General features: G+C 53.8%; 1 protein-coding gene across 4 annotated transcripts; it reads right to left on the bottom strand.

Moving 5' to 3' along the window:
- Window positions 1-473: 473 nt before the first annotated feature.
- Window positions 474-17,031, bottom strand: GAL3ST1 (galactose-3-O-sulfotransferase 1). Of its 4 annotated transcripts, none has more exons than XM_072803242.1 (4): window positions 16,856-17,031; window positions 8,970-9,044; window positions 2,692-2,831; window positions 474-1,901 (listed from the first exon to the last, which is right to left on the bottom strand). In XM_072803242.1, the coding sequence occupies exons 3-4, from the start codon at window positions 2,820-2,822 to the stop codon at window positions 761-763; spliced, it is 1,272 nt and encodes a 423-aa protein (XP_072659343.1). In that variant the 5' UTR covers window positions 2,823-2,831; window positions 8,970-9,044; window positions 16,856-17,031; the 3' UTR covers window positions 474-760. The 4 variants fall into 4 exon arrangements, with proteins under 4 accessions (XP_072659343.1, XP_072659340.1, XP_072659341.1 ...); XM_072803239.1 differs by having other exon boundaries at window positions 474-1,904; window positions 16,856-17,030; XM_072803240.1 differs by lacking the exon at window positions 8,970-9,044 and having other exon boundaries at window positions 474-1,904; window positions 16,856-17,030.
- Window positions 17,032-18,148: the final 1,117 nt, after the last annotated feature.

The raw sequence follows: 18,148 nt of genomic DNA on the forward strand, positions 1-18,148 counted from the left end.
GCACAGACTCTCTTGTTCTGGCTGCACACTCCATCCTCCCTGGCCCCCGTTCCAGTCCTACCACTTGCTGTGTGATCTTGGCCAAATGACTTGCCCGCTCTGAGCTCCTTTCTTCATCTCTGGCATGAGGAAATATGGCAGTTCTCACATTACTGAATTTTGATGAAGATGAATTGAGATAACCCAGTTAGCCTAATGCTGGACACATAACCAGTGTTCAGTTGGAGTAAGTGACCGGTAGAGCCTCAGGATGATCACACAAACGATCTTCCAGGTCTTGGTAGCTCATGGGAGTCCTTCAGCCACGCAGGGCTGCAGCATGTAAGGGGTGCTCATCACACCGTGCCTGACACCTCCGCTCTGTCCACAGACACACTCAGGCACCCGCCATGCTCTCTTGCGGGCCCTCCCCCCACCATCCTCATCAGTCACCTCCCACCCAGGGCCCCACCAGTCAGCACCACTGAGGCTGATTAACAAAAAACACAACATGAAATTCCTTTACTTCTGAAGTCTCCCCTTTAAGGGGAGGCAGGAAATAGAACATTCTTTTTTGGAGGGAAGGGGATTTAACTCTTTAAAAAGCTATAATTAGTCAAATACGGACCTCAGGCTCTGTGTGCCAGGGGCCCAGTCCCGGCCGCCCGAGCCCCGGCAGCAGCCCCACCTCACCCCGGAGCGGGGTGGCACCAGGAGGGCCCCTGCCCCGCCCCTCCTCTGCGATCCAGCGGGCAGAGGGGGACTGGCGGCCGGCGGGATGTCACCACCTCAGAAAGTCCCGGATGAGCTTCCAGAGCTTAGTGACCCACAGATTAACGCCGAGGTCCATCAGGTACTGGATCTCCGGCGTGAGCATGCGACGGCAGAGCTGCGCGTGCCGCTGCCCGATGCTCTTCTTGAGGTTGTAGCCCAGGATGGACTTGGCGCCCAGCGGCTGCCAGGGCTGCATGGCCGAGTCCTGGATGGCGGCGGCGTCCACGGCCCGGCCCCCGTCGATGCAGATGCGCCGCATGCGCTCGTTGGCGTGCCGCAGGGCGGCCACCTCGCGGGCCATGCGCTCCCGCCCGAAGGCCTCCACCTTGCGCCAGAAGCTGGCGTTGAAGTGACGGTAGAGGCGGGCGTCCAGCACGTTCCAGGCCGTGGCGCGCCGGTACAGGTCCCCCGAGAGGCGCGGCACGGCCGATGCGCGGCGGGCATTGAGCTTGAAGTAGAGCACGTCCTCCAGCTCCCAGCACAGCAGGTCCTTGAGCAGCACCAGGGACTCGTCGAAGTACTCCTGCAGGAGCACCAGGTGGAAGCGGCGCTCCACCTCCAGGATGTGCTCCTGCACCTGCGGGTTGCCGGGGTCCAGGCCGCTGTCGTAGCCCAGGTCAAAGAAGAGCAGGTTGCGGAGGTAGTGGGCGTTGTAGCCGTTGGGGTCATAGTAGCGGTCTGGGTCCTGCAGGAACTCGGCCAGCTTGTCGCGGCCCGAGAGCTTCCACGTGAAGGGCACCACCGAGCCGAAGTAGTGGAAGGAGGACTCGAAGAGGCGGGCGGGGTCGCGGAGCACGGTGATGAAGGTGGCGTTGGGCGGCACCAGGCCCCGGACCTCGTCGTAGTGGAAGCGCATGTGGTTGCAGATGATGTTGAAGCAGGCCCCGGGCCGGTAGTCCTGCACCAGGCTGCGGGCGAAGAAGGCCGGGTAGTCGAAGTCGTTGCGGCCGTTGGGGAAGGCGAACTTGAGCCCGTGCTTCTGGCCAAAGCGGAACAGGATGTTGAGCAGCGTGCTGCTGGCCGTCTTGTGAGTCTTCATGAACACGATGTTGCGCCGGGGCTGGCACCCTCCCGCAGAGCCGTTGGCCGGGGTCAGCGCCTCTGGCTCACCCGGGGCTGGGGAGCAGGGCGCTGTGCCCTCTGGGGTCCTGCTGTGGAGGGAACGTGGGGAGAGTCTCAGGGGCTGCTGGGGCCCTCAGGACTTGGATACCCCAACCAGCACCCTGGTGTCCAAAGATGGGGGTCATTGGCCATGGTGCTAGCAGGGGAGCCAGGACAGGAGGCCCCGATGCTCAGGTGGGTGGTTTGGTCTCTTTGGCCTCACTTTCCTCATCTATGAAATAGGGACAATAACACACCCAATCTGTGGTGTTGGGAGGAGGTCAAAGTGAGACAAGCTCCCTGGTTCTTGTCTCATTCATGGCCACCACATCGTACATTAGCATTAGCTGGGACCGCATGAAATTCTGCAGCTCAGTGTTTGACCAAATATAGTCAATGATCAGTAGTTTCCTCTAGTTCAATTTAATACCATCACCTAAGAGCACAAACCAGGTCAGGCCTGGGCTGAGCAGCCCCATGAGAAGGTGGGAGAGCCTCATGGTTAGGAGCCAGGCTTGGAGGCAGGCAGATCCCGGTCTGAATCTGGGCCCTGTGCCAGCTGAGTTCTCTTGGACAAGTCACCCCCACCTCCCAGCCCCATTGGAGCCTTAGATGAGGATAATCCCAGCCATGTACACAGGCAGCTTTGATCCTCATGCTCCATGAGGCAGGCTCTGTTATTATGCCCACTTCATAGAGGAGGACACTGAGGCCCAGGGTTACACAGTGACCTCTGCCCTCAGCACAATTACTGCAGCACAGCATGATACAGGGTAGTGCACAGGGTGCCCCCTCACCCCAATCCCCACCCCTTGGCCCCCCAGGAGGGCCACTCACGTGGAGGCCAGGCCAGCGTGCAGAGGGGGTACAGCATAGGAGTACAGTACCAGCAGGAAGCTGGTGAAGAGAGCTCCCAGGACCAGCCCCTTGGCCATGGACACCCAGCGCTTCTTCTGCGGCAGCGGCATCTCAGACACCTGTGGGGATCACAGAGCAGGGAAAGCATTAGGAGGCTAGCCCTAGGGAGCCTCTGCTGCTGCCCCAGGCCTGGCGGGGTGGAGGACAGCCTTCAACATTGGGACTGGCCTTTGCCGGCTCTGTGGCCCTCCAGCAAGGTCCACATAGGGACAGAGACAAACACATGAAGAGATATAGCGACAGGGTTGCAGACAGAGACGATGGGCAAAGCCAATGCAGAGAGAGACTGCAGAGTGGGGCAGAAAGAAGGTTCTACTGCTTGGTTCAGTTTTAATTTTTAAGCTAAGGGGTAGAGTGGGTACTTGGGTGTCACTAACTTTATCTGTTTTGGGGCTTCATAATGAAATAGTTTTTTTAAAGGATTTTATTTATTTATTTGAGAGAGAGAGAAAGAGCAAGAGGGAGGGGCACAGGGAGAGGGAGTAGCAGACTTTCCACTGAGCAGGCAGCCGGATATAAGACTTGATCCCAGGACCCCGGGATCATGACCTGAGCTGAAGGCAGACGCTTAACCAATGAGCCACCCAGATGCCCCTGAAATCATTTTCTAAGACAGAAGATCCTCTCCCTGTGCCCTGTCCCTCCAGTCCTGGGATCAGGGCCATTTCCAAGGAGGGGTTAGTGGCCTCCCAGGGCCTGAATCTCTCACCTTTCAAAATCTCAAACCCAACCAGCACCACCTGTTCTCTGTGCCCCCCTTCCAAGCTGCCCAGTGAAGGGCTGAGGCTTCTCATCTGTTTTCACTAGTCTCTGTATCCCTGAGTCTGTAGGGAAGGTGGATGGAGAAACTGAGGCTTACAATGAGGAAGAAGAGGGTTCAGGTCACACAGCCAGACCTCTGCCCACAAACCTTCCCTCTCTGATTTCCCAGGTAAATCTGAATTATAGATAAACAATAAAATTTGTGTAATTTTATTTTTTAAGATTTATTTATTTATTTTAGAGAGAGTGGGAGCAAAAGCAAGCAAGCCTGGGGAAGGGTGGAAGGAGAGGAAGAGAGAAACTTGAGCAGACTCCTCGGTGAGCTTGGGAGCCCAGTGCAGAACTCGATCTCAAGATCCTGAGATCATGACCAGAGCTGAAACCAAGAGTTAGTCACTCAGCCGACTATGCCACCCAGGTGTCTTTATCTATTTATTTTTAATTTTATTTATTCATTTGAGAGAGAGAGAGAGAGAGAGAGAGTCCATGAGCATGGGGAGGGGTGGAGAGAGGAAGAGAGAATGTGAAGCAAACTCCATGCTGAGCACGGAGCCCGAGGTGGGGCTCGATCCCACAACCACAAGATCATGACCTGAGCCAAAACCAAGAGTCAGACGCTTAACCAATGAGCCACCCAGGTGGGCTGAGCCACTCAGCCCCAAAATTTAATTTTGATATTGTGCAGGACATACCAAAAACTATTCAATATTTATCTGAGAATTAAACTGGGTGTCCTTTTTTTTTTTTTTCCAGTTTGTTTTGGGTTTGGGGAGAAGTTTTAGGTCCTAGTCTTTTGGTCTAACTGTGGCAACCCTAACAGCAAGGGCCTGATGGAGGCATGGCATGGGAGCCCAGGAGAGAGCTGGGGCTCGGGGTGCCTTCCTATCTCCCCTTAGCTCTAAGATCAGGGCACAAAATTTTCCACTCTGGTTCTGACATGTGCTGCATTGGGACCTTGGGCCTCTGAGGCTATAAGAAGTCATGCAGGCTGCCCCGTGACCACACAACATGGCACGTCCCCACCATCCCTGGGGGAAGAGGCTAAATAGCCTGACTGGAGGAGGACCCCACATACTTCCCTCTGGGAAAGTTACCCAGCAACACCCACTCTGGGCCCCACTCCACCAGCCAGCACCAGTCCCAAGTCTTCTGCTCATTATCTAGAATTTTCTCATCACAGGTAAGGACATGAAGAAGCAGTCTGCCTAGGAAGAAACTATGCATGAGGGGATTTGGCCTCCTTCATGACAAGGATGTATCCCTGTTAATTCTCAAGTGGGCAAGTCAGAGATAAATGAGAAAGGGAGAGGATGTTTCCAGAGGGCAGTTCCTTCTATCAAAGGGGGAAGGCCGAAGTGCTCCAAATTCCAACTATTCTACAGAAACACTTGGGTACAGTCACTCATGTAATGGTGTTCATGGCAGCTTGGTCAGAAATTTAAAAAATTAGAAAGGATCTCAGTTTCCATCAGAGAGGCTGTTACACAAACCAAGGCCTATTCCCAGATGGAGTCCTCTGTACCCATTAACAAGACAGAGCTAAGGGGATTGGTTCAAAAACACATCATGATCTATTAATATGAAAAAAGAAAGTTCCAGGGGCACCTGGGTGGCTCAGTGATTGAGCGTCTGCCTTTGGCTCAGGTTGTAATCCTGGGGTCCTAGGATCAAGTTCCACATCGGGCTCCCTACAGGGAGCCTGCTTCTCCCTTAGCCTATGTCTCTGCCTCTCTCTGTGTGTCTCTCATGAATAAATCTGAAGAAGAAGAAGAAGAAGAAGAAGAAGGAGAAGGAGAAGGAGAAGGAGAAGGAGAAGGAGAAGGAGAAGGAGAAGAAGAAAGTTCCAGAATACTAAGGAACTTCCCCAGATCCATATATGTATACATGTAGGCCCAGAAACAACTGGAAGACAGTATTCTAATTTTAGCAGTAGTATCCTCTGTATAGCTAGGAAAGGGGTATATAAGGGAATATTTTTCTACATTATGTTCTGTAACAACTGCTTTTTAAAAAGGAGTACGTGGGGATCTCTGGGTGGCTCAGCAGTTTAGCACCTGCCTTTGGCCCAGGGCGTGATCCTGGAGTCCTGGGATCGAGTCCCACGTCAGGCTCCCTGCATGGAGCCTGCTTCTCCTATGTCTCTGCCTCTCTCTCTCTCTGTGTCTCTCATGAATAAATTAATAAAATCTTTAAAAAAATAAAAAGGGAGTATGTATTTTTTAATTAAAAAAGGCAATAAAATATTTAATATATATATATTTTAAAGATTTTATTTGTTTATTCATGAGAGACACAGAGAGAGAGGCAGAGACACAGGCAGAGGGAGAAGCAGGCTCCATGCAGGGAGCCCGACATGGGACTGGATCCCGGGTCTCCAGGATCACGCCCTGGGCTGAAGGCAGCACTAAACCGCTGAGCCACCCGGGCTGCCCTATTTAATATATTTACATGATAAGTCATAAAGAATGCAAGGTAGGGTAAGGTGGCTAGCCAGTCTGGTCATGGAGGGGGAAGTGCTGACCTCAGGGTCTGGAGGCCCCAGTTTCTCATCTGTAAAATAGGGAAGCTGAAATCCGCCCCCTCACTGGCTCTTTCAGAGATAGAGTAGGCAAAGCAATGAGCACATAATTATCTCTCAAAAGAGCGTTAGCTGTTTCTCTCCTCAGCATCTAGGATCTGATCCTGGCCTCAGTCTTTGTCACCCTCAGGGTGGGCTCCCCTGAACTAGGAGTGGCTACTGCCCCTTCCCCAGCACAAACCAGCTCCACACATCCAGTGCCCCAACTGGGCTCCTGCCCCCTGGGGGCCCAGTGGAGAACAGGGCAGAGCCCTGGGCCAGGCCAGAGGCTCAAACTTGGACCCAAACCCTGAGTGGGGCCTGAGACCTCAGATTCTCTGACTTTAAAACAGGGAAGGGGTAAAATCCAGGCCCTCCTCAAATCCCCAGGGCCCCCTCCTGCTCCAGTAGCCTCACTCACCAGGGCACTTTCCGGAAATCTGGGAAGCTGATGGCAGAGGTTCTAGGGTAGAGACCCAGCAGCAGGGGGCAGACCAGCTTCCCAGAACCACCACTCAGGCTCCACCTAGCTGGGCCTGGGACAGCGCCCCCATCCCTCCATCAGGGTTTTGCTCATTCATTTTTTTCCCTCTGCCACTTGGGCTTCCTGAAACCATGCCTGCCCTCAGGTTTCACTATATATATATATATATATTTTAGATTTTATTTATTCATGAGAGACACACACAGAGAGAGAGAGACAAAGAGAGAGAGAGAGAAAGAGAAAGAGAGAGGCAGAGACACAGGCAGAGGAGAAGCAGGCTCCATGTAGGGAGCCCAATGCGGGACTCGATCCTGGGACTCCAGGATCACGCCCTGAGCCAAAGGTGGCGCTAAACCGCTGAGCCACCCGGGCTGCCCTCAGGTTTCACTTTTGAGCCCCTGCTATAAGCCAGGCCCTGGGCAGGGGTTTCTCTAGAGCATCTCACTGTTTCTGCTCAGGTATCCTGGCAGGCTGACCCCACTGTCACCCCTAATTTGCAGACGGGAAAAATGAGTTTCCACGAGGGGATGTGACTTGCCCAGCGTCATTCAGCAAGGCAGGAGGTAGAGCTGGGATTCAAGCCGAAATCTGTTGGCCTCCAATAGGCAGCTTCCAGCTTTGTCCATGGCAGCCCCTCCCTGACATGTCCCAGGCCCTGTCCTAAGCCCGTGGGAAGTGTGTGTGCCATCAAAAGATCCATCACAGGAGTCAACAAGTGGCTAATGGGACTCTGTCCCAGTAGTACAGCAGGGTCTAGCCTCTGTGGGCCAGGGCAGCCAGGATGAAGAGCAGAGAAACACAGGGGACCTAGGTGTCCCGAGGCATTTGGGGCTGGTGGTTCCCTTCCTGCCTGGCCTCTGTGAACTTGAACATGCTGCTCAGCCTCTCAGTCTTAGCCTGCTTATGTGTACAATGAACACACAACATCAAGATCGGGGCAAACAGGGATCCCTGGGTGGCGCAGCGGTTTGGCGCCTGCCTTTGGCCCAGGGCACGATCCTGGAGACCCGGGATCGAATCCCACATCGGGCTCCCGGTGCATGGAGCCTGCTTCTCCCTCTGCCTGTGTCTCTGCCTCTCTCTCTCTCTGTAACTATCATAAATAAATAAAAAAATTAAAAAAAAAAAAAAAAAAAGATCGGGGCAAACAGGGCCCTTGGTGATCACAGGCAGAGTCCCTGGGTAGACCGAGGTCCAGAGATGGGCTGGCTGGCAGCCGGGAGCCTAGCTGAAAGGAATAGTCATGAGACTGAGATTTGAATGAGAGAACGGATGTACACAGGCAGAGATCAATACATATTAATTATTATTATCATCATTATTGAGCAGGGCCCAGTTTCCCAGGCCCAGGCTTGTGGGAGGAGAGATTCCCTCCATGCCCAGCTGCAGGCAAGCCTGAAGGTAACTCATCCCTGAGCTTTCGGAGCCTGGCACCAGATAAATGGTTGATAAATAACCCCCATGACCCTCAGGGCAGAATGTGACCGGGGCTAACACAACTGTGAGAGCCTCGTGTGTGAGTCACACATCTGAGAGCCATCTCGAGCCAGCACCTTGGAGCCAGGGACCTGGATTTGAAACCCAGTTCTGCTGCTTCCTTTCTGTGTGCCCTAGGCAAGGCTGTGTCATTCTCTGGGTCTCAGTTTCTCCTCCAAAACGTTGATGCCAACTCCCCCTCCCTCCATCACAGGGTGCTGTACAGATTTTCTGTGTCTCACAAGGAAAGTTTCCAGTACACAGCTCGTACAGAGCGGACACTCCCGGGACATGGGCTGCCAACATTATTATTATCATCATGACTGCCCTCCTAGGGTCATGGGCCCTTCAAGGTGTGTGTCCACTGGCCCATGATGGAGGCTTGCAGTCAGCTGACAGCACCAGGTCCAAGGCCATGGGGTACCAGGGACAGTTTCAGTGTGGCCTGACCCTCACAGCCTCCAGTCTGGAAGACAGCGCAGCAGGGAGGCTAAGGCTCAGAGAGGGCAGGGCCACCCTCAAGGTCACACAGCATACCAGCAGCAGGCAGAACTAGAACCGGGGTCTTTCCTCCTCTGCCTATGGTGGTGACAGTTCCAGGCACTCAGGGCCGATGGTCCACCCTCCCTAGCCCACCCCATCTATTCTTATCCTTCTTGGATATCATAGCTACATCATGCTCCATCTGTGCTGACAGCTGGCTCCAGGCCAGGCCCAGCAATCCTCCCATTCGGTTGGACCAGCACCCTCTAGAGAACGAAGGAGAAATAGGACTCATCCCCACAGCATGCATGTAGGGAAACCGAGCCCAGGATGGTAAACCTTCCGTCCTGCAGCATCACTACCAGGCAGGCCTGGGTCTCAGGTGTCCTGCTCCCCCAGGGGCCCCTGGGCAGGGGCGGAGAAAGACACACTCACCTTGGGCCGTGGCTGGCAGCCCCCTTCCTCTCCCTGTCTGAGCCCCGTCCGATTCTCAGGCTGCCTCTGCGGTCACTGGGAAACAAGAACGCTCCAATGACACCCAGCAGTATTCTGGCTGGCTCCCTCACGCTCCAGCGAGTGTGAATATTCATGAGTTCCCTCCCTGGGGATAGCAGGTGGCATGTGTCTGTACCCTGCAGGTGCTGCCCTGGCCCTCCGCCAGGGGCACCCTCTGGGTGGTCCCTGAGTATCTCTAGACCTCAGCAGCCAGGCAGCTCCTTCATCCAAGGACTCAGCAAGGTTCCGGGTGTCCTTGCACCAAGGACACAAGCAACTGCAGAGCCCTGCAGAGTTCAGGAGAGGCTCAAAGGCCATGGGAATGATGGGGAGGTGAGGGGAGCAGGGAGGCTCATGACTCCTTGAACTGCCCCTCATCTACGTCCCATGGCTCCCCAGGCATTAAGCACCATGATTAGCCCACTCTCCAGGTGAAGAAACCAAGGCTCAGAGAGGTGAACCCACTTGTCCAAGGTCACACAGTTAGCAGGGGACAGTCAGAGCCAGGCAGAAATCCAAATGCAGACTTGCCAAATCCCAGGGCTTAATGACACTGACACATAACCAGAGACCAAGGTTTGTCTTAAACCTGCGGAGCCCTGAGAGCAAGCAACTCACCAAGTCCTCCTGGAACAGAGAACCTGACCCGTTCTGGGAGAATCAGTCTGGTGAGACTTCACCTTCCTCAGCTCCAAGCCCTTCATCAGAGGCAGCACAGATCATGCCTATCCTACCTGCATCCTGTGTGACGGATCGGTGCACAGGACACCGGGGACCAGCTTTGAAGGATGCGGGCCCACTGCAGGTGCCAATTCTTCCCAAGGTCTTGGCAAGAAGAGGTAGTTCTAGGGGCCCTGTCCTAAACCCCAAGAGCTCTGAGGCTCACTTCAAGCACTGAAATCTCTTGCACCCTCCCTCTTAGCTGGGTTCAAGTCTATCTTTGGGTCTGGGTTCGGCTTTGCCATGAACAAAGGATGCCCAGAAAAGCACCCTCACCTCCTTCCCTCAGGCACAGGGGCTCTAGGGAACTAAAGTGTCACCATTGATTAATAGAAATCATTATTGTGACAGTCCTGTATTTATCCCACACCGAGCACTTTCATAGGTTGAGCAGCTGCCAGCTCCTCCCAGGAAGCAGCAGGCATCTGACACTGCTCGACACTTTGCTCTTTCCTCCATGGCCCTACCCAGCCTGGGAGCAGCCCTCAATGCCCCATGAAATACCAGAGTTTAAATAGCCACAGGGAACACCAAGAGTCTATATCTCTCTGGGTACTGGATTGACCTGGGACACTGAATAGAGTTGTTTTATCTGTTCTGGACTGAGCAAGTTTGAAAACAGATAAATGTATGGGGGTGGGTCAGGGCAGAGCGAGTATCAAACTGCAGAGAGGTGGTTTATGAGTGTGGACTTTTGACCAAACAGGGTCTGGTCGCATGCTCATTATGTGTCAAGCATCACATAGGCTCATAATCCTTGCCACTGGAGGCGCAGTGACCACCCTACTTTATAGAGGAAGCAAAGGCTCAAGGATGCAATGTGACAAGCGCAGTGTCACAAGAGGTTAAGGATCTTGGGCAGGAGAGAATAGAATTCAGACTCTTGAACAAAAGGCAAGGTCGTGCGTGGGGTGGGAAGGCAGGTAAACAAGATCCACGTGAAGCAAAATTTTCTAGAGTAGGAAGCATTGATAGCAGAACCTATGCTCCTAGCCCTGCCAGAGGGTTCTCTTCTCAGGATATCAATAGTGATGTCATCTCTGGCTGTTCTTCCACCCCAGAAAAAAAAATTAATTATAAAAGCAGTACATGATAACTGTAAAAAAAATTCAGACAATTACAGAAAAGTGTAAAAAAAAAAAAAAAAAAAAAAAACGAAAAGAGCTCTATCCCCAGAGCTCATCACCCTTAAAACTTTAGCACAAGCCTCCCCACGTTTTTTTTCTGTCTATACCCATACAGGGGATAGAAGGGGTCTCTTTGGGGTAACACATTTTGTTTTTAACTTGCTCCCCACCCCTCCCACATCAATAGATTGTGGCCATCTTTTTGTGACCACAATGAGTTTTAAATTGATCTGTTCCACAGTTATTTAGGGAGCACCTGCACTGTGCCCAGGACTAGGGTTCATGATTCCTGAGCCAGAGTTCTGGGCTCACAGTCCTGGAGGTGGGAGGACCAAGCCGCTGCAGGTGCGGTGATGGCACGTTGGTGGGACTTGCTGGAACATTAACACCTGATCCAGCCTGGGGGTCAGGAAGAGTGTGCTCAGAGAGGCTTCCTGGGCTTAGGGGTCCCTGGTACCAAAGGTGCTGTGTGTTTTCTGATTTCCAAAAGCAGTTCTCTTTTCTCCCTGAGTACATGGCTAAACTGCATTTCCCATCCTCCCCTGTGGTTCAGTGTCCTCATGTGACTGGACTCTGACCAGTGGAATGTGAGCAGAATAATAATAATAGCTATTGGTGTTAGGTGTGCAGACCTTTTCTGTGGTCTCCTTTCAAGTATGCTGGATGAATAGGGCCATTTCTAACTATCTGGAGATGGGCAGTGCCCTGAGATGGAAGGAGGCTGGTATTCGCATCACCACTCACCAAACACCCAGTTAAATTTCATGAAAATGACAACTAAACTGCCATTGTGTTAAGCCTTTTGGAATTGGGTCTTCTCTGTTACAGCAACTAGCGTTAACTAATGCACTTGTTACCCTGGAATGATCCAGGCAGAGAAAAAAGCATGTGCAAAGACCCAGGGCAATTGAGAAACTAACAAATGTTCAGCTTGGCTGGAGTTTCCAGTATGTGTGTATGTCAGAGGTTGAGTGTGCAGAGGAGACTAGAGGCACAGCCAGAAAGGGGGCAGGGGCAGGCAGGAGATGGCAGGGTCCTGGGAAGCATGCTAAGGGATCTGCTCTGGATCCTGTGGGCAATGGGGAACCCTGGAAGTTCTTCAGCAGAGAAGTGAGGAGATGGGATTCCCATCAGGCTGCTGGATGGAAAATTGAACTATAGGGGTGGGAAGGACTGGGAGAAGCCAGCAGCCCTTGACAGTGGTTGTTATAGCTGTCCAGGTATGAAATGACCTGGACCAAGAAGGCTGGGTATGAACTGGAACCATCCCAGTTCATAGACATAGACATTTGGTGAGTGAGGTGAGGGTGTGGGGGGGTGGGAAGAACCCCTGTTGGGATGACTGGCTGGCTGGGAATGGAGCTAGTCTCTGAGTGGGGGAGGCTAAGAGAAAGATATGTTTAGTTGGGGGTGGGTAGCCAATGTCAGTTTCAATTTAGGACAAGTTGAGTCTGGGGGATGCGTGGGACGCTTGTAGAATATGCAAAGAGCAATATGATTCCTTACCTGGAGCACAAGAGGGAGATCTTAGGAGAAAGAGATTGGGAGCCATGGGCACAGAAGTAGAAAGTGAGGTCAGAGGAGCAGATGGAATCAGGAGAGAAAGGGGAAGGAAGGAGAAGAGAGCAGGGAGGGTGAGGATCCCCCAAGGAGATAAAGATAAAAGGCCTCTAAAGCCATTGGCTGGGCAGCCCTGATGGCTCAGCGGTTTGGCACCGCCTTCAGCCCGGGGCGTGGTCCTTGAGACCTGGGATCGAGTGTGAGTCCCACGTTGGGCTCCTGCATGGAGCCTGCTTCTCCCTCTGCCTGTATCTCTGCCTCTGTGTGTGTGTGTGTGTGTGCCTTTCGTGAATAAGTAAATAAAAAATATTTTAAAAAATAAAATAAAATAAAATAAAATAAAATAAAATAAAATAAAATAAATAAAGCCATTGGCTGTAGAACATTCTCTGGAACACCACTCCCCCAACTGACGGGCATCCATGCTGTTTACTCAGTGTGCACACATAGGAACAGGATTCTGGCAGAGAGTGAAGGGGTGAGAGTGTCCTAGGGCTGTTTCTTATAGCTGGAAGGGAATCTCATGGGGACACTGGAGGAGACTTTTTTTTTCTTAAAGATTTTATTTATTTATTCATGAGAGACACAGAGAGAGAGGCAGAGACACAGGCAGAGGGAGAAACAGGCTCTATGCAGAAAGCCCGAAGCAGGACTTGATCCCAGGTCTCCAGGATCACACCCTGGGCTGAAGGCAGCGCTAAACCACTGAGCCACCTGGGCTGCCCCTTGAGAAGACTTTTAAAAAATACTTTATGTATTAATTTGAAAGACAGAGAGTGAGAGAGAGCACAAGTGGTGGGAAGGGAGAAACAGACTACCATAGACTGATGCAGGGCTTAGTCCCAGGACCCCGGGATCATGACCTGAGTCGAAGGCAGACACTCAACTGACTGAGTCACCCAGGCACCCCTGGAGGAGACCTTAAAGCTGGAGCAAAAAGACTCTGCTGCCTACAGTGCTCAGACTGCACAACTGACAGCAACTGTTACAGTTCTACAGGTGCCCATCCTCAGACCCAGAAATCCCATCTGTGGCAATTTGTTCATAGAAGACAATCTAACAGGAGATGGGTGCAAAAGGGGAAAGAGAAACAACTTAAATGTCCAACAATAGGAGATGGTTAAAAATATCATATGACATTCACTCCATGGTTTATTATATACTCATTTAAATGATGTCCACAATACATAATGAAGTGGAAAAATGTGTATACATACACATACATATGATTTTGTTTTACAAAGAGTCTGTATTACTTAGGGAAAAAATTAAAATGAAAAATAAAGATATTTCCGTTTTTGAAAAACTGCAGTCTTGCTGGAGGAGAGACGTGGCTAGTCTGAACCATATCCCACCCTGCTGGGTGACCATAGCCCTATCTGAGCCTCAGCGTCTTCAGTGGGGAAGAGGCATCAGGGGCCTGGAGCGGAGAAGCTGGGAAATGTGGGCCACACGGTTAAAGGAAAGGATGGGAAAGGTTGGCCCTCCACCCAGGAGGGTTGGGACAGAGACCCGCAGGTCCCAGAAGCCTCCTCACTCTGCCCCCTCTGGAGTGAGGTGCTGGAGTAGAGATAGGGAGGATCACCCAGGGAGGCCCTTCAGCTGAACCCCAACTTGCTGGCTCACAGGACCACCCCTAAACTATCGGCCCCGACACCTTGCTCCTACTGCCTCCTCTGGCTGGGGAATGGCTGCCAGCTGGGTCCCAGGTCTGGCAGCCGACTGAGAAGAGGGCAGTGTTCTTTGGTGATCCAGAAGGCACTTTTTGATCTTGCAGGCTTACCCAACTCTACCCTTTCAAATAGCAGCCATACCTCGGGCCTCAACCGACTTCCCAGTGTCATCTGCTAGCTCACAGACAGATGGGAACACTGAAGCTCAGAAACTAGCAGAGAGGGTCTAACTAGCAAAGTCAGAGCTACAAGCAATCTCTTCCCGCTACACCGCCTTGTCTGGGCAAAATCACCACCAGGGCTCAGTTTCCCAAAGTAGCTTGAGAGGGGCAAAAACCCAGGTTAACCAAGAAGTCAGTCATTTCTTTATTAGCTTCAAATTACTGAGAACACCAGAGGTAGTAAGTGGGAATTGGTAATATCATTCGCTGTACCTTCTAACATGACTGAAATGTTTTTTAAAGGAACATCATGCACTTGTTTGCATGAAAATATATAACAATATAAAGGTTTTTAAAGGTGCTGAGCCCTTACTATGCACAATGCCCTGGATCTGCCCACCTGCCTCTCCCCTCTAGGAGAGGCTGAGATTTTCTGGCTATGAATTCTGACTCTACAAGTCCCCGGTTGAGTGATCTTGGGCAAGTGACTTCCCTTCTCTGAGCCTCAGCTTCTGAAAAATGGGAATATTTTGCCCTTCTCATGGGCTTGCTGTGAGGATCAGAGGCATGCAGAGCCCTTTGCTCATACCTCATATTGTTATCATGACCCTTCTAGACCCACTTGGCAGGAGAAACAGGATCCACCAGTGCAGACTCCTGGAAGGCAACCCTCCTGATCCAAACCCTCACATTTCCCATGCTCCAGACCCAAGTTCCCTAACACCCAGATTTCACATCGAGGGAAACTGAGGCACAGATAGGCAAGGACTTGCCTAAGGTCCCATGGCAAGTCAGGGCACTGCTGGATCAGGTCTAGGAATGCCCATGCCACCTGGAACTGGCAGGTGGGAAAGGTTTCCTCTGGGACCCCAGTTCTTCCCAACCATCACCCCTCACCTGGTAATTCCTCCAGCCCCCAGCCCACTGATCTCCATGGGCACCTCTGCTCACTCCTGCCCTTTCTGTCTAGAGTAGAATAGGGCTCATAAAGGGCGTTGTTCTTCACCATATTCCTCACCCAGTCAAAATGAAGCAAGAAGCCCTTCACAAGCCGGCTGCCATGCCTGGAATTCCACCATCTGTGCCTCATTCTCCTAGGTTAATCATTGCCTCTCACCAGGGTGACACCCTGAGTCCCTTGGAGCCCAAAGTGGGGACTGCCAAGGACACACTCCTTTCTTCCTGGGTGACAAGATGGCATCAAACCCATGCTCTCAACAGACCCATGCCCTCTGGACAAGGGGACATGCAGGAAGCAGGCAGGCTTCTTTGTCCACAGGGAGCTTCCTTCAGGCAGGGCTCTGCCCAAGTGAGAAGCTCTGAATGAAGCAGCCCGAGGTAGCAGCTGGGAACAGGGCTCTGTTGTCTCTGCTCCCAGGGTAGCAGCCTGCCCACCCCGAGTGTCAGGCAGAGCTGGGAGCTAGGAAGGCAAGTGGGGGAGGGGTCTTGAGCTAGGGGTTTGGGGCAGCACAAGCAGATCCAAGAGCTTAGGACCCCAGAGCAGCAGAGAGGTCTTGAGCAGAGCTCCCATCCTGAGATGCAGGGCTGGGATCTGCATCTGTAGTCAACTCAGCCACCTTTGAATTATGTGTGACCTTGGGCAAGTCACTGAATCGACCTGGTCCTCGGTTTCCCCCTAAGAATAATGGGAATGCCCTCCTTTACAGGACAACTTACAGAGCAGCACTATAGAGGCTGCTCTGGCCCAGGCCTGCCCATGGCCTTACCCTCTCTGGGCCTCAGGTCACCCCTTTGGCAAAGGAAGAGGTTGGATTCTCCCAACTGGACTGTCTTCCTGAGGATTTTCATGGCACCTGTCACCTTGGCAACCCAGGTGATCAGGTGTCAGGCCTGTGGCTCTCTCTCCCTCCCTTCCTCCCTCCCGCTCACTGGTGTGGGTTACTGCAGCCAGATGTGTGATCATCACCTCTCCTGCTCTAGAGGCAGGTGGAAAGAGGGGCACCATTGGGAATAGGCCACAGTCTTGCTCTGTGCTGTGATACTGAGGATGCACACCAAGCTGGACCCCCTCCTGGGCACCCATCCTGGAAACTCAACTGGCTAGATTTCCTAAGGGCCCTTCCCAGATCTCTCTCCTTGGTGGCCCTGCCCCCTGTGTGGTATAGGACAGGGCCTTCTCCAAGCAGAGGGAATCCATCCCTCCCCTGGGCCCCCAGCCCCTGGTCCGATGCCACCCACTCCCCTTCTAGGAGATCCCTGCCCTTCCTCCCTCAGGGCTCAGGCTTCTGTGTCCAAGATTAATCATTAATGGACTTCCAGGTCTAGCCCAGCTCCAGCCCCACCCACTCCATGTCCGAGGACTGGGAAAACCCTGGAGAGGGGGCTGTGAGGAAGAAACCAAGGGCAAGGCACACACCAACGCCCCCTCCCTGCCCCCAGCGGCCCACCCTCCCCGCCCTCCGTCAGCCGCCTGGGGCCCTCAGGCCCTGGAGCAACTGCGGGGCACCCCCAAACCGCTGGGCTGAGTCTGACTCGTGCGGTCCTAGGTCGGAGGTTTGGGCAGTGCGGGCCGCGGCGCCAGGCAGGGCACGGGCAGGCAGTGGGTGCCGGTCCCCAGGACATACCTTGGCCCCGTTGTCCTCGGGCTTGGCGTGGCTGTTTCGGTCCCGGGCCCGCCGCCCGGGCGCTCACTAGGCGGCGGGGCGAGCCCGCCCGGGCCCCCGGCTCCACCGGGCCTGGACCATGCTCCCGCCGCCGCCGCCGCACTCCCTCCGGCCAGGTGCGGCCGCCGGCCCGGCCCGTCCCCCGGTGCTGCGGCCAATAGGCGCCCTGGCCCCGGCCTCCTCCCGGCCCCTCCGCGCCCGCCCGGGGCGCACAGAAGCCGCATTCAGCGTCCCGGAGCGCAGCGCCGCGCCCCCGCCGCCGGCTCAACAAGGCGCGTTTGTCTCGGAAGCGCCAACGGGGCCATTGTCCCACCGCTGGACCCTGAGGCTCGGCTGAGCTGCCAGCCCCGGAAGGGGATTCGAGGGTGCCTGGGAAACGGGGTGGCGTGGTGGTGGTGGTGAGGGCAGCCCAGCCCTGGGCAAAGGGAGGTGGCTAGGAGAGCTGCTGAACTGTCACCGGGGGCTCTGGGGCCCTGAATATCCAGTACGGCCTCCTGCTCCCGGGGCAATACAAGCTGGAGACGTACATTTCGAGGCCCAAATGTGGGTGAGGGGGATGAAGGGGGGTGCCAGAGTCCCTTGAGGGAAGCTCAGGCAAGCGACCCATCTCCAACCAGTCATGGCACTAGGTGGTCTCGGCTGATCCCATCTCTCCGGAGTGTCCTTACAACTGCAGAATGCAGGTGCCCCACCGAGGCCCGCCTCTCTTCAGACCCCAGCTCCCTTCCTCACCCCAGGGGAGGACCAAAGACTGGCACAAATGCCGCCCTGGTTTGGGAATGCAGCTCCACCTGTGGGCACCTTGAAATCTGCTGGGCACTCAGCAGAGCTTGGGCTGCATCAGAGCCCTGAGGCCCCCGCCATTGCTGGGCAACTCTAGAACGGGGAAAATTCCACACCAGCATGATTGCCAGGGATTTTCCATATCCAATAGGTTCACCCTCCTGTCTTACCCCAGCACCCTTGCCACAGCCCCGGGAGGCCCGAGCACCCAGGAAAGCCCAAGTCATCCCCTCGGGCGACCCCAATCCCATTCCTGCCTCTGGAAGCACCTCTACCCCACCCTCAAGAAATGCCAGAGCTTAATGTAGCTCTCCCCACCCACAGCAAGGCCCGGCCAAGACAGCCGTCCTGAGTTCTCTGGTCCCTCACTCCCCAAGGGTGGGCCTGCAGCCACAGCCTGAAAAACTTCTACAGGGGCTAAGCACAATGAGGGGCAGAGGGCCAAGGCCCCCAGGTGCCTAGATTGGGGAT

This window comes from Canis lupus, chromosome 27, assembly GCF_048164855.1.
Source record: "Canis lupus baileyi chromosome 27, mCanLup2.hap1, whole genome shotgun sequence".
Classification (NCBI taxonomy): domain Eukaryota; kingdom Metazoa; phylum Chordata; class Mammalia; order Carnivora; family Canidae; genus Canis; species Canis lupus.